This window comes from Lactuca virosa, chromosome 4 (assembly GCF_052849685.1).
Source record: "Lactuca virosa cultivar CGN04683 chromosome 4, Lactuca_virosa_CGN04683_v6, whole genome shotgun sequence".
Taxonomy (NCBI): Eukaryota; Viridiplantae; Streptophyta; class Magnoliopsida; order Asterales; family Asteraceae; genus Lactuca; species Lactuca virosa.
The window spans coordinates 292,236,422-292,253,711 of NC_136429.1; the positions used below are offsets into that span (position 1 = coordinate 292,236,422).

General features: G+C 34.3%; 2 protein-coding genes across 2 annotated transcripts; both read right to left on the reverse strand.

Moving 5' to 3' along the window:
• Positions 1–5,578: 5,578 nt before the first annotated feature.
• LOC145105976 (uncharacterized) lies at positions 5,579–6,022 on the reverse strand. Its single transcript, XM_079043036.1, has one exon. It carries the CDS (start codon positions 6,020–6,022, stop codon positions 5,579–5,581), a length of 444 nt encoding a protein of 147 aa, XP_078899162.1.
• A 2,360-nt stretch (positions 6,023–8,382) lies between these two features.
• Positions 8,383–9,189, reverse strand: LOC145105977 (uncharacterized). The gene has a single exon (XM_079043037.1). It carries the CDS (start codon positions 9,187–9,189, stop codon positions 8,383–8,385), a length of 807 nt encoding a protein of 268 aa, XP_078899163.1.
• Positions 9,190–17,290: the final 8,101 nt, after the last annotated feature.

Here is a 17,290-nt window from a genome sequence, read left to right on the forward strand (position 1 = left end):
GATTCCCGAACTGTCAACATCAAAACAAGACCCAATTAATAATTGGGTTCCAATACATAACCATAAGTCCATGCTTGGGGTAAAAAGGCTACTTTACCCCCAACCTAGCTTGATTCAAAACCAAGGCCCAACTCACACTCTGAAGGCCCAAAAGCCAAATAATCAACCAAGGCCCAACATATGGCCCAATTTTCAAATTGGGCCCAACCCTCTACATGGTCTTACCTTAAGGCCCAACCATTTATCCTAGTCCAAACATTTGGCATTCTGATGGTCCAATATCTCATAATCATCAAGGCCCAATTATGGCCCACCTATCCCAAGCCTTTCCAATGGGCCTTATCCTAAAGCCCAGTAATTTTCTTAGTCCATAAACATGTTCCCAGTTGGCCCACGAAGGCCCACAACAACTTAGTACAAGAAATGACCCAACAAGAAGCCAAACCCAATTAGGGCTTTTCACATAAAATGACGATTAGGGTTAAGTGTTCTTACTTAACCCATCAAGGACTTAATCCATTAAGTCTGTCATTCTACTAGGTAAATCATACGGTGTGGTCGAGTGTAATTCATAATTCAGTTCCAATGGCCCAAAACGCGGGTCTCGATAATTCCAAACTAACAAATCCAAAATTAGGGTTTTCTAAACCCTAATTTGGGTTTCAAACCCAATAACATGCCAATTAGTCAAATGGTTAGGTTTTTGGGTCAATTAGAGTTTCATTAGGTCAATTAGGGTTAAATAAGTCGAGCACCACCCACTCCCACCTCGGGTAGTGGTGGTCAACGGCGGCTCACGGCGGCGGCCACCACCTTGCAGTGGTGGTGGTTATGATTCTTGTCCAAAACATGTCCAAGCAACTTAATTAACAATCCAATCACACATAAATGCACACCGCCACCTAACACGGCTACGGGTGGAGGCAGAAGGCGGCAGCCACCACCTCGCGATGGTGGTGGTGGCGATTTTCTTGATTATTCCGGCCAAAAATACGATTATACAACATAATATCCCAAAATAAACACACACACACACACAATATAACACACACACACACGCTCAGCCACCCTTGTGGCGGCAGGCGGTGGTTGGAGGTGCTAGCCACCACCTCACGGTGGTGGTGGTGGCTTCTCTTGATGTTGTTCGGCCAAGCAAAACACACACAACATGCGCATTAGTAGCAACCAGCTACCTAGTGGTGTACGTTGACGGCAGCAGCATGGAATGGCGGGCAACAGCGGCGCTTACGGCAGCAGTGGGACAACCGGAGCAGTGAACCGAGTAGCAGCCGGAGGAATCGATGTCGTTGACGTTTGCATGGGCGGCGACGGATGTCGGCTAAAGCAACGGCCATGTTCTCCGATTTCCAAACTAGTCTCGATTCGCCCTTGATCTCTCCGGAACATGGTCAGCAACGGCAGCAACAGAGCGGGGGCTTGTTCAACGGCGGCTTCTTCTTCAGTGGGATTGGCGCGGCCGCTACGTGGTGGTTTTGCGGCGACGACAGGGAGTTGGCGGCTGGAGGGAGTGGAGGCTTAAGGTGGTGGCTGGAAGACTCATTAGGGTTAGGGTTATGGGACGGGAAATGACGAGTTATATGCATCCATCTCAACTCAAACTTGTGACCATATTAACGCTTTCATCCCCTCCTTCTCTTTTCCTTTCAATTTAAGTCCAGATTTACCATTTAGCCCTCAACATTCCAAAATCCCTTCAATTTTAGTCCAACATTTACCAAACACCCCCTGACTTCTGAAAATATTTACAAAATAAATCCTGGAATTACACTTTAACCCCCAAAAATCCAAATTATATCATTTGGCTTCCCGAAACCAACACCCAGCTACATATTATGGATTTTAGGGCTACTATAAAATAATATAAAATATAAATTTACATGTTGGGGTTCCCGGTTTATTATTTAATTACTCTATTTTAAACGTAATGTTACATGATGTGACTTTCATAATCATGTAACTCGTCCAGATCTGATTATTTGAGATGCTTTCTATCTAAAATGGTACTGAGAAAAACTAACAAACTCCAGTATAATATCTTTTATCTAAACTAGTTAATCAAAACAAGCTCTTCAATTAACCCTAACTTTTACTGTTTAATCAAATAAGCTCTTAATTAAATCAGAAAAATTACATTAAGATCTATGTAAAATTCCCAGCAATATTCAATACTTCTCACAAGCTCGGAAGCATAAAGATATAGTTTTTTAGTTTATAATAATGTCAAATCCCAAACATGGAACTGATTTATTACTTGTTACTTATTACCAATTTATTAGATAAATTACAGATTCTATTAATTGATTAACTGGAATGATAAAACCCTAGCTAGGTGATCAGACTAATAAGAATTTAAAACGAAACGTTCAAAAAGCTCAAAACTGAAAAATCTAAATAGAAACACAAAACGAAAATCAGATCTAAAAGCTAATCACATGAAAAGTACTAGTCTATGTCGAACTGAAAACTAAAGTTTAGCCACACATTGCCAAAAACGAAATCAAACTACATAAAATAAACATTTATTGAATAATCTAGATAAACTAACTGGATGAGATGATTCGCAGTCTTTAGATCTTCAAAAGTCGCTGAAATAATTCAAAAATCGCCTTCAGAAGTGGTTTTCTTCATCTAGAATCGTCCAACCCTTACAACTGATTATGAGGGTTGTATTTTATACTCAAGGTGAAAGCTTCCGGGACAAGAAACGGATAACATGTGATCGCATGTTTTGAGGTTGCGATTGCAGGTTTTCAAGAAAACACGTCACGGGCCTTTTTAATGAAGTAGGATGCAATTTTGGGCTTTTTTTGGCAAAGTTGCGATTGCATAAGGCTAAGTTGCGATCGCATGTTCTGAGTTTTTACTCCCAGATGAATTTTTGGCACTAAAAAACCTCGAAGACAAGTTGCGAGCAAAGTTATGATCGCATAAAGGCTCCATGCGATCGCATGGACAAGAGTTGTGATCACATGGTTTACGTAAGACGTCCTAAATTTCGTCTAGTTTTCAGAACATTTTGAATCTCGTCAATCGGAGTTATGGTTCATGAGATATGATCAAAATACTAACAGGGGGTCAAAGCTGCCAGCAACATCATTTAGCTTCAGATTGTAGAATCTATCTTCGTGTGATCAATTCAATCGAATGTTTCTTGTCCAAAACATCTTCCAAGCATTCCTCAGAATCGTTCATAAGTTATTACTACATTTTAAGCTTCAAACGCGCATCCAACTGCTCCCAAAGTACTTCTCCACTCGAACCATCTGAAATTGAATTCAAAACACGAACAGTACGGGAATTCTAACGAAAAATGAAAATGTACAAAATATGATCCTAAATAATAATGAAAACTACCCTAAAAGATGCATAAAATGGCATCTAACATGGAGTAATTAAACTTGAAAAAAATATTAGAATATATAAGTTTTTTAAAGGGATCGTCTATATCTATATAATTCTTATAAAAAACAGACATCCAAAACATTGTGATTCAAGATAAATCGCCATTTTTTCACCACATACATTTTAAACCTATAAAAACATTCAAATGCCATTCAATTAATCACTTAAGTTTTTTCAACTTAACTTTTATAATTATTAAGCTAATAGCATTTAATATTTGTTTTTATACGTTTTATAAGTGTTTACTATATTTTTTGAATATAAAGATTTTAATAGATATTTTAGTATTTTTTATATTATTAAAAGTTATAGTATTTATTTTTACTATTTGTTATTCGTAATATATAAAAGTTAACATATGCTAACGAGTATACAGCTTGATACATATCATAATGTTCTACAAAATCACAATTTAAATGAGATACATAAACTTTCATACTTAATGTTCATGTATATTCTTTTATAATACTCTCATTAATTTCCATATTAAATTATCATTTTTGTCAATTATTAAGATATAATCTTTATGTTAACAAATATTGTTAACAATTCAATGTTATAAGTTAAGAAAGTGTTTTGAGTTGAAATAATTTAATGCTAACTAATATTAGATGAAATTTAAAAAGTTTTAAAATAAGTTTGTAATACAATTAAACGACTTAAATAAATGGTTAATGATCTCAGTAGAACATTTAATTGTTATAATTATATAAACATACATCAATGAAATTAGTCAAATTTTCTTATAATATAGGTGATCAAAAGAAATTTGATTCGTTAGACTAAAAAATATTGTATACTACAATATGCTCATTTCTTTATTTTTAACAATATACGACAAACTTCTATCATTGTTGATTCATTCTTATATAAAATTAACAACATTTATAATTTTGTCCCAATTTTCTTTTAAACAGATGTCAAGATTTAAGATCATCATACACAATAATTATAAAAAAATATTTTCACCAATAATCTCATGTCTTATTATATTTTAAGAGATTAAATTAATTACTATAAATATCATTCACATTCCTTTATATTATTTTATGTATATATAAGTACTTGTCCTATACTATTTTATAAGAGACCATCAACATAATACAGTTTAATTCAATAGTATTTTTACAATACTAATTAAAATTTCTTATTCATTGAGTCTCAAAAATCAATGTAAAACTTTTTAACTTTGACACTGTTTTCAAATTTAATTTTACTATACGAATGAAATTATATTATAAGGTAAAAAGATAGATAAATTTTATTATTCATCATCACCTTCAATCATTAATTACTATAATGTTTAAATATTAACTTTAATAGTTGTCTATGTGTTATCACATTATTTCAGATAATAATAATGTTTTATATCAAAATATCAATTTCGTTTAGAAAAAATTATTTGAGTGTAAATGACAATGACTTATATATTTTTAACGAAATCTATTTGTTATGATTTTAATTATGTAAATATATTATTCTGATTTAGTGACATTTATTGAATATTATAATTCATGATTTTGGTAGAAAGAATTTCAAACAAAAAATTGGAACAATTTTAAATTCGAATACAAAAACTAATAATCTAACATTTTAAAATACAATAATAATGAAATTGACTATTATTATGTAATAACGTTGACTGAACGTGTCACAATTTAGATGGTATTTGCAAAAAGTGATTGGCCATTTCAAACCAAACTTTTTTGTATATATACTAAAGTAACTTTTTTCAATAATGGTTTTAAAAGTTTTAAATAAAAAGCATCGTGCATGCCCACGTGCATATATAATTACTTATTTACGCATTTAATTTCAGAAAAGAAGATATATCGTAAGAAACAATTCACGAATGGTCCCTGCTGAAATCTATAGGTTTTATAAAGATTGTAACTTTAGGACAACATTAAACGTTCTACGATCTACAACAAATTTTTAGGGTTTAAAAATGATGTATGGTTAGTTATTTTAAATAACACCTTTAAAAACATACAAATTAATCAAATTCCCCTGCTTTTGTCTTTTTTTTTGAAACGGCAAATAGTATTATAAATAATTAAGGGCCATACAATAGCAAGCCGCTATGAATGGAAAATACATAATAGAAACAAAAGAAGATAAAAAAACGGTTACAAAAACGATCAAGACTTTAGAGTTAATTAAGCAAAAGGAAGGGTGAAGCACTCCAATTTGCCCAACATTCCAAACCATCACCCCAATATTTGTTCCATTCAAACGATTGGTGTATGATAGAATCTGCAGTTTTAGTCGGATTGACACCAATCTTTTTGAATATTTTATCATTTCTTGTCATCCATATATTCCAAATGGTGGAGTATATAATCATGCAAAGCGTGTTCCTTTTTTTTGGACAATTCCCCCATGAAGCAGCAAAATCAATGAGTTCTCTGACATTCCTGAATTGCGTTTGTTGAATCCCGCACCATCGAAATATCCAGTAGTAAACCATCTTAGAAAATTCACATTCAACTAACAGGTGAGATGTGGTTTCATGACCCGTGCCACATAGTTGACAGTTCCTGTTTTGAACATCAATACCCCTATGAATTAATGCCTCAGTAACTGGTATTTTGTCCATAGCCGCCCTCCAAACAAAACATTTGACTTTTAGAGGAATAACCTTTGACCATGAAATCATGGGTCCCGAGATTTGGTTAAGATATGAATCCACCAATCACCTTAGGGTGCTCACCACATACATTCCATCCATGCTTGGTTTAAAACAGAATCCAAACTTAGATGGTGAATCAAAATTAATGGATCCAACAAGTTTGTAAAATTCATGAAGTTCCATACGAGCTTTTGTGTTCATTGTTTTCATTCTCCATTTCCATGAAAAGTCTGTATTGCAAAGTCTGTCCATCAGTGAGCAACTTTTTATTGATTCAAGGTTATATAGATGTGGGAATTTGTCCTGTAAAGGCATATCTTCATACCAATTATCCTTCCAGAATAGGATTTTCACATTCCCACTAGGTACAAGGGAAAAAAGAGTCGTTGGGTCAATATTATAAGACTTGAGGCTCATGATAGCTTTGGAGAAGTTGCTCCACACTCCAGTTCTGTTTTTCTTTGCAAGGTAAACTGCAGGTTTGTTTTCAAGATTGTGTATACTGTTGATGACATCAATCCAGATACGTCCCTTTTCATTTTTTAATCTCCACCACCACTTTGTAAGCAAAGCAATGTTTTGAGCCTTTAATATACCTACGCCTAGTCCACCAACTTTTTTATCCGCAACCACCTTACTCCAATCCACCCAATGGAGTTTCCTTTTCTCATCCGTGCTACCCCATAAGAATTTTCTTCTGATTCTTTCCAGAACATCTAGTACACCTTGTGGAGCTTTGAAAAGGGATAGATAGTATGTAGGAACGCTTCCCAAGACCGGCTTAATTAAAGTCAACCTACCCCAAACGATAGAGTACTAGCTTTCCAGTTTGACAGATTTGTATGGAATTTGCTAATTACCGGTTTCCAGTTATTCTTTAACGCCATATTAGCCCCCACAGGCACTCCGAGATATATAAAAGGAAAAGAGCTTTTAAGGCATCCCAGGACTTGCGCCATACTTTGAAGTTCAAAATCAAAGACATTAATTCCAAACAATTGTGACTTGTGAAAATTGATCTTGAGTCCTGACGATATTTCAAAGCATTTAAGAATCCGAGAGAGATTTTTAATACTCCCCAAGTCCCACATGCCCGAAAATATGGCATCATTTGCATATAGCAGGTGCGATATAGTAGGACCATTGTTTGGAAGCTTTACTCCATGAATTAAAGACCTGTCGAACGCACCTTGAATTGCAGCGTGAAGCCCTTCCATTGCAATTATAAACAGAAAAGGTGATAGGGGTCTCCCTGTCTAACTCCCCTAGTAATTGGGAATTCATCGGAGGGGGGCCCATTCACTAAAACCGAAGCTCGTGCCGAAGACAGACATCCAAAAATCCATTTCCTCCATTTTTTGCCAAAAGACATTTGCTCCATTATTGAGTCCAAATACCCCCAATTTATTGTGTCAAATGCCTTTTCTATGTCTACTTTGAATAAGTAGATCGCTTTCTTGGATTTGTTTTTGCCCAATTATGTATTTCATTCATAGCCAGGGGACCATCCAGTATATTTCTGCCACTGATGTAAGCTGATTGAGCTTCATCCACTACTGATCCAATAACGCTTTTGAGACGGTTGGCTAGAACCTTGGCAACAATTTTATAAATGCACCCAATTAGACTGATGGGTCTGTAGTCCGCAAGTGAGATCGGATCCTTCACCTTCGGAATTAATGTTATGAATGACGAGTTGCAACCCTTTGAGAATGTACCAGTTAATTCGAAGTGTTGGATATAACGAATAATGTCTCGCTCTCCCATTTTTCCTTTATGAGTTTGAATGTATAGCTGTCCGGTCCAGGAGCTTTCTCGGTACCACACCCCTAAATAGCTTTCTTGATTTCTTCAGTTGAGAATGGAGATTCGAGAGTAAAGCAATGAGATGGTAGGAGTTTTTTGAAAAGTGGACTAATCAACTTTGGTCTATCTAGATACAGTTCATGAAATTTGGCACTAAAAAACTCCACCACCTCCTTCATGATGGTATTCGGATCAGAAGACCACACTCAATTGATGTTGATACCATTTATTCTACTTTTGCTGTATTTATTTTTTAACATCCCGTGAAAAAACCAGGTGTTCTCATCCCCATCAATAATCCACTTTACCTTTGCTTTTTGTTTCAAATCAAGTTTTTTTTCCTCTTCAAGCTTTCTGATTATGACCATTGCTTCTCTTCTTATCCCAACTTCATTTTCAGTTAAGGGATGAGATTCAGCTACCGACTCCAACTGATCAACCGTCTCTTTTAAATTTTTTAAATCACCTGTCTCTTTGATTACTTCCATTTTCCTCCATTCTTTTAGTTTCTCTTTTAAAAATCATAATTTATACAGGAGATATCTGTCGGGAGTTCCATATCCTTGAAAACTATTCCATGCGGATTCAAAGACATCGTTGAAATCTTTGTTTAACAGCCACGAATTGAAGAATCTAAATGGGGATGGACCAAAATCAGTGTTGGAGGGCTTTAATAATACTGGAGAGCGATCTGAGTGCTCTCGAGACAACGCTATCACAATTGTTAAAGGTTGGACATTAATGAAAATTTGACAAACTAGAAATCGATCTAGTTTGCTCAATTTGAGTCCGTCGTCCCTGAGAAAGGTATATTTCCTTCCCCCAAGATTGAATTCATGTAAACCGGCCTCTGCAATGAATTGATTAAAATCGGAAGCAGTATAATCACAGAATGCAGAATTTACCCTCTCACTTGCAAATCTCACAGCATTGAAATCTCCACAAAACACCCAAATTCCATTTAGTCCTCTTTTTAGTGTTAGAAGTTTAGCCCATAGTATACGTTTTTCTATGATAGATTGAGAACCATAGATATTCACGATTGTAGTTGTGCCTGGGAAACCTTTCCATGTTCTAGAAGTAGCAATAAAATTCCTGGAGTAGACTGAGTGAGATTTACAAAAAATTGTTGGGTCCCAAACACTTATTAAACCCCCTGAGCAACCAGTCGGGTTTACGTAATCACAATCAAAATTGGAAGAACCCCAGCAACCTTTGACATTAATTGAGTTAAAATCAGATACTCTTGTCTCCTGTATACCAATGAAATCGAACTTTTGAGTGAACCTGAGCTTGCATATCCAATCTATTTTGTGAGATTCCCCCATACCCCTGATGTTTAAAGTCATAATATTCATTGATCAACCATAGGACCGCCATCACCTGCAAACAACTTTCCCACAATATCATCATCTCTGCCGATTTGGAAACCCACTTCATTCCCAATTCTGATGGTGCTATCAATTTCGTTATTAGAGGAACGAACTTCAGTGGAGATGCTACAGCTAGAAGAATCTGAAATAGATATAGTTTTATTCAAATCAAGAGAACAGAGTGTAGATTTTGAAGGGCACTGAATTGGGATTGTGTCGTCGATCGGTTGGGAGGAGTCACCGAGAGGGGGATCGAAGATTCTGCGTGGAGTGATTAATGAGGCAAAAGATCGGTCCACCTTTCTTCTCTTTCCAATTGAATCACCCATTTCAAAATCTGGTATAGGATTTATATGGTTCGGGTTTTTATTCGATGGAGAGGATACAACATTTGAATCGGGTTTAATTATATGGGGTCCAAGTGACTTTAAATGGGCCGTGCCAAAATTAGGAGAAGGTAGCCCAGTTGTAGCCACCATGTTCGAGATGTGTAGGTATGTGTCACCGCCGTTTACATCGGTATTTCCCACGTCATGATTCCTATAAGAACCTTTTGTGTAATATCCTTTAAAAATTATACTATAATTTTCGGCATGGAAAATCTAGAATTTCATAGTAAGTGTGACACCAGGTGACACGGGAAATAAGTAGTGACACAATACTATTTAAAAAATTGATTTTTTTTGCACTGCATACAAACAAGTTAGGCATTGACGGTGCCACTACGGGTACCATAACAAAACCTCACCTGATTCTTGGCCATTGCTCTCATCTTTCTTTATTATTTGTTAATATAGTAAATGATGAAAATCCCTTCCGTGTCATAGTCCACATCATTCATCCTATGCAGTGGCAATTAGGGGCTGATCTGGTATGGGTTCCGAGAGATTCCGAGCCACTACTTGATTTCGTCTCCCAAGGGTAAAAATTTATATTGTTGTCAACATGATCATGTCAATCTTCAAAAAAAATACCTAATAAAACATACTAATATGTTACTTTTTTACAGATAACTTTTACTTGTAATGCTAACTATAGATGATATAAAATGTTAAGTTTCAGGTTTAAACCTAGTGGCACCAATTTTGATAAAAGCAAATAATAATAAAAATCAAAAACTCTTTTCTACTTGCTGAAATATTGAAAGACATATGGTATAAAGGAATTACATCTCATCCCACATTATGGTGAAAGGGAAGATGATAGTCAAATCTCTTCTATAAAAAGGCAACTCTAGACTAGAGGAAGACATCTTGTGATAGGTTTTATGGGTTACAAAAAAATATGTGTCGGAAAAACTTAACCCTAAGTTCACATGCAACCTATTGGATCTAAGTTTTCTCTATTGATTGCAACAAAAAAATTTACGTTAAGAACCCTAGGAATACCCTGCTATTTTTGAAATACATAAAAGGTTTTAGGGTTTACATACCTTTTGATTATTGTTGTAAATGATCAATAAAATCCTTCTTCAACAATCTCTAGAAAGCAAGCACCAGACCCGTGCCTCTGATGGCTCACACCAAAAATCCTAGAAACCCTAGAATAAAGAGGAGAGGGAAGGAGAAGAAGGAAATTTCGTTCCTAATACTCTTAGGAATGTCATGAACGAAAATTGATGGCCTTAGGGTCCTATTTATAGTTTAGGTAACTTGCAAGCAAAGCAGAATCTGAACTGATTAAATAATAGATTTAATCCTAATTCAAATCCTTTCCTTTTATGCAACCAGGAGGCTTCTGGAAATCCTAGAAAGACTCCCCATTTCGTTCACTCCTTGGATGATCCTAGAATTGCTTATTTTGTTCATCTATTAAACAATTACAATTCAACCCTTGCACCTTTAATTAATTTAAGTTAATTCCAAGTTAATTTTTCTTAATAATTATTTAATTCTAGTTAGTTTCTTATTAATTTATTAACCATATAAATTAACAAATCAATTATTTAACTATTGATCTCATGTTAATTTATTAATCACATAACAAATTAACATATCAATTATCTATTCACATTAATATATTAATCATATAATATATATTAACAAAACGTTTCTCTCTCTCTCTCTCTCTCTCTCTCTCTCTCTCTCTCTCCTAATATCATTTTTATCTATTTTTGGTTATAAGGGAAACCCAAAAGGGATTTGCTCTTAATTCAATAATATACCAATTTATTTATTGGCTTAGAAACCTTAATCTAACAGTCTCTCACATGGATAAATTTGTAACTACAATTGCAAGTATAGACCTTGAAGTAACTCGCAAAGAGTGCTTTCCGAAGCTACTGCCGACCTCTAATTAAAATCAGTTATTGGCCCTAAGATAAGTGATCAAATATTCATGTGTTCTACAAGATATCATATGTACATGAGACGTGGATTAGAATCAATTTCATAGTCCAAGATTTTGTTTCTTGATTTCTTGATTTATGATGACTGAATTCAGACTACTAATTGAACACATCAATTCAGTTCGGGCTCAGCCAAGTACTTCAGATGTTGACAACAAATCATTGAGGGGCCCAATGATATCGCTTTTCCCGTTAGGGCAAAAGGAACGAATAAACTTCGACTTATATGCTTGTATCTTTTACTCATCAAATCATGCATGACACTACATTTTATAACATCACGTTACTTATGTTTTTGTGCAATACCAATGCACAACCGATTTGTAAATTACAACTCATATATCTCCGTTTTTGCAATACCAATTCACAACCAAATTGTAAATTATGACTCATATATCACCATGAAGTAATTCTCTGAGCGTGGGTTTATCCAATACTCAAAATCCCCATTTATCTAAGAACTCATGAACATTGTAGCAACCATTTCAATATCTTAATCTCCATAGACAACCTACAATTCAATTCATGACAATCTTAATTCACTACTTACTTCCAAAAGTATGAGCGACTGTGGAATTTTGAATAATCAAATTATCCAGGAAGTAAAACATGCAAAGTGAAACACAATAATAAAATAATTAACTGTAGTTTCAAAACTATTGAATAAATAATCTATATTATTTAATCACCATAATTTATACGACTTTTTTCATTGTATAATATTTCAAGTAATCAACTAACCACTAAAATTAAACATCAGTCATGCCATGTTATGAACATGCATACTCTGCCTCTCTATGGTCATTCCTTTGTGAACAGATCAAATGGACATTATTCCAATGATTCTTATTTCACAATTCGAAATTCTTATCACTATCCAAGATGTGATGGAATTCCAACTTAACATGTATTAATCTCTTTTGGTACCAAGAATCCAAAGTCTCAAAGGCTAAGTCTTTGATATTTTAGAATATCCCATTAGAACTTTGTTACTAAAAATAGTTCCATGGTAATGAAGGTTCTAATTCAATGTACACTCCTTGAACAGTTCTCTTGCATTAAAGTTTGCAACTCACATGTAGACTTTTCAAGTATCTCCCATTATGGAAACATTTTCATATTTCCATATGACCATCAATTCTGATCAAGAACCATCTCAATCCAGAATTATGTCACTATGGTCTGTCCAAATGAATATCATACTTCTAACTATCCATAAGAAACCAGTCTTTTGGTATAACCTTAGAATGTTCTTGAAAGTTGTTTAACAACTTTAGTCACATAAAATTCTAGTCCTTTTTCTTACAATGATCTGAGCATTTGAAAATTTTAGAATAAGTGAATATTATAGCAAATGTAATCAATCCTATATCTGAAGTGTATGCAACTCGATTCATTATGTCTCACACAAGGATTAGATATATGTTCAATCGCTTGCTATAATATTTCCATATATGGAATTTCCTATGTTGATTTATTTCAACATGATATTCATATACATCTAAGACTAAGTTCTATTAAACTATATGATTAAAAAAATACGAGTGCACTCTTCCTTAAGTCTACTATAGCGAATTAATTCCCAAACTTTGCAAATTTCAAATTGATAACTTTGTTCCCTACGAACAGTATTTTCAACAAGCATAACAATTATGCTCCCATTAACTTTGACATGTACCCATAAATCAACTAGACTTCTCAAAATGAATACTCTTGAATTTCTTACAGTAGTATAGATTTCTGTTACGGGATGCTTCGATAAGTCTCTTACTATACTTCTTAAGCTTATACACCTTAATTGGATAACATATATATGTGTGTGTGTGTGTGTTTAAACCCTTCAAGCTAATAGATATATCTCTCGAAAGTTCAAACTATTCCTTGCCATTCCTCAAAATTTGAAATATGAAGAGGGATCTCGTAATCATATTATGAATTTGAGAATGCAATTAACACAACCAATATCCATATTGATCTTTATCAGATCTTTAAAATCTACTAGAAAAAGTGTTTCCTCATAATCATTCTCATGAATTAGAGTGGATCTTTGGCACATAAATTTCAATGGTACATACGTTCCCATCCATGTGAATCAATCATTTCCACCCTACAATCATAAGACAAGGTTGAGGACAAAACCAAATTCAAATTTATCTTTCCTTCATGGACTGAACTTCGCTATTTCTAAATTTATTACTCTCTGGTGGCACAAGGGCCTACCGATGCTTTCATGTTGATAGCGGCTCACCCATATTGATCAGTGTACTTTCACTGAACAATGTGCTTTACTTTTGTAGTTAAATGTAGAACATAAAACTTATAAGCATTGCCAACTCAACTAGAAGTGCACAAAAATAAGAATATTTCAATCAAACACGACAGGTTATCAACCTCAGGTCACGTGATAGTGATAACTATAATGTTTATTGGCGGTTGACACTTGACACTCTCAAGATCAATACGACTCCCACTGACTTCTTGACATATGAGTTTTCTCTCAAGGAGCATTCCTTGATAAGCTAAAACAAATATTCAAAAGTTCGTGTGGATTCTCGACAAGAAAACACTTCTTCAAGATATGATTCATAGTTACTAGAGCATGGCTCTACAACTTGATTTGGGATGAAGTATGACTCATATCTTCATAGAACTATTTTCAACAATATCCGATTCCTCTTCTTAATTATACAATTACACTAAGATGTTCTTCAAGGATCAATTGTGATATAAAATCGATAATCACTAAGATGATCATAAAACATGAGACTAAAGTACTCTCATTTCCTTTCAGATTGGAGAAACTTTTATCTTTATGCCTAATAGATTGTTCTTAATCATTCTGTTACTCTTTGAATCTTTCCAAAGTATCAGAATTACGCTTAATCTTATAAATACAACCATAATTACTGAAACATCAGTAAATCATGACAAATAGAGATATCGTCATTTGTGGTGGATCTGAATAGTCCATATCAACATGTACTAGATCCATTAGTCATTCACTTGACTCACATAAACATGTGATCAATGAATTAGTCATAATTTTCCAATGACCAAGATTCTCATGCATTAAACAATTCGAATTGCATGACTCCAAGTTTCTGTCCAATTTGAAACTTGGTGATGAGAATTCTTTTCACTGGGTTAATTATGACAATACCACAAGCGATATCATAAGAATCAAATCCAAAATTAATATTGCTAATATTAGAAATATAACCAACACTTTTATAAATGTCATTGTAAGGAAATATAAAATAAGGCAACCAGATAAACCAAAATTTTACTTTTATTGAAAAGAAACAAAAAGTTGGAACTTCTCCTTACAACGCATAAAATGAAAACTATGTTTCTAAACATCTCTGAAGAGTAATAGTAATCTATTAAATTATTCAAACTCCTTAGTAGTAGCTCCAAATTCTAATCTTCAAACCATGTGACCAAAGTCCATTTCTCATGATGAGATTTAGCTCACCTTACTCAAGCTTCCTTCTTTCTCCTAGCTCCTTCAATACCATCAAAATGTGATCATCGCATTATGTATTAAGAGTCTATGGATAGGAACTTATAAAACAATGGAGTCAGATAATGGATGTACCTGAAGTAGAGTCACACGACTTGACTTTACTATCTTTGAGATCTTTCACCTATTTTGGGCAACTTCGTTTCCATTATCCCTTCAATTTGCTGTAGAAACAAATGGACTATCTAGGGTCAACACTTGGAACGATCCCAAAACTAGCCTTTCTCTTTACCATACGATCAACGGTTTGATCTTGGACGATCTCTTTCCATTGGGAAGAGAAATCTTTTTTGTACCACCATTATGATCATTGTCAATGTCCATGGAAACTTTAGAATTAGACCCAATAAGCATCTCTGCCTTATATGTGCTCTTAAGCATTTCTGCTTCAGCAACTATCAACATTTGTGATCAGATCAATTAGGGTCATGTTGATATTCCTCAAATAAAATTTTTCAATGAACTGCTCATATGACTTTGGAAGCGATAAAAGAACCAGGTCAATGGCTTGATCCCTTGGGAATACGACACCCAATCTATCCAACTTGTTAATGTACGATTTCATTTTCAGAAAATGCGCACACACAGAGTTTCCATCTTGATGTTTCCATGCCAACATGGATTGAGTAGTCTCATGTCTTTCAAATTAAGGAAAAATGTGACGTTGGGAATGTCATAAGAGGATGAGGTGGAAGAGTTGAAGAAGCATGATGTCCAGTTCCACCAATTCCTAAAGAAGGGAATACATTTTTCACCTTGATAAGAATGTGGAAGATAGATGATGACACCATTGTTGTTGATGACACTAAAATTGATTCTGTTGAGAAGGACAAACTGATGTCTAATGTGAAAGCATTAAGAATCATAAGATTTGCTCTTCCACCTGACACTTTTTTTTGGTCAGTTCTTATCGTACAACAAAAGAGATATGGGACAGATTGAAGGAATTATATTCTGGAGATGCTGATCTCACTCATTCTCTACAAACCTCACTTTTCTGTCAAAGTTTGATTCATTTGAAAAAAAAGTCTTATGAAACTATTGAGAAAACATTCAATAAATTTAATCATATTTTAAGTAGTATGCTAAAACACAATTTTATAAAAATAATTCATTGAACAAAAGGTTAGGTTCATGAATATTTTGAGGATAGAATGCAAGTCAATCATTTCTACTTTAAAACTCATGAGCAATTCAAGAATTACTCGCTGGCACAAACTCTTGGAATTCAGAATTCTCATGAACATGAAGTGATGAAGGAAGCAAAACTGGTTACAAATTTTGGTTCCTTGGCTTTGGTAACGAAAAGTGAATGTTCAAAGCTAAAGAAAACAAAGAATGTGGTGGAAGATTCCGAATCTGATATCTCAGATGAGGAACTAACAAAAGAAGACAAAGATCTAATGTTAACCACTCAAAAGAAATTCTTCAAAAAGAACTTCTCTCGTTTAAAAGAAAACAACAAGAATGAATCTGTTGGAAGCAATTACAAGCAAGGAAGTTTAGACTCTGAAAAATCAAGAAGTGAAAGTTTCAAGAATTTTCAAAGTGATGATGAAAAGAAGGAGAAGAAGTTACTTGCTGATTCAAGCTTTGACTGAAACTATAGTCATGGAAAGAATCATTTTGCAAAAGAGTGCATGTTGCAAAAACAGAATGAAAAGAAAGAAAAGGACAACGGTGAAGCTTAATATGTGAATAAAATTGAGAAACTACGCAAGAGTTCTAGCAAACCAGCTCTTATGGTGACTGAAGACAATAGTGATGATGGCAACGTGGAAGTCTGGTCAACTGAATCAGAAGATGAAAAAGTTCGTAGACCAACTCATGATGAATGGTTAATGATGAAGACTAAGAAGAAGAATAGTGGAGGCATGTGTTTGATGGTGAATAGTGTCGGTTCCGAAAGTCAAGGGTATTTTACGGATGAAGGAACAGTTTATGATGCTTGTTTTTAAGCTAAGACAGTGAAGGAGCATGTTTCTGAGTCTGAAAAGGTAAATGACAAGGTACACTCTATTCTTAAAACTCTTGATATTCTTTTTTCTCATTATCATTCTAAATTAACTAATTTGCGTGATGTTTCTGATTTGAGTGATAGCAGGGTCAATTGTAATAATGAAGAAAGACATATGCAAGTAGAGGCATTGGAATTAGATCTAGTTAGGTCTAAATATGATATAATA

Excerpts from the sequence above, each read along its gene's own strand:
- LOC145105977 (XM_079043037.1), bottom strand. The coding sequence starts at position 9,189 with ATGGGGGAATCTCACAAAATAGATTGGATATGCAAGCTCAGGTTCACT.
- LOC145105976 (XM_079043036.1), bottom strand. The coding sequence starts at position 6,022 with ATGGACAAAATACCAGTTACTGAGGCATTAATTCATAGGGGTATTGAT.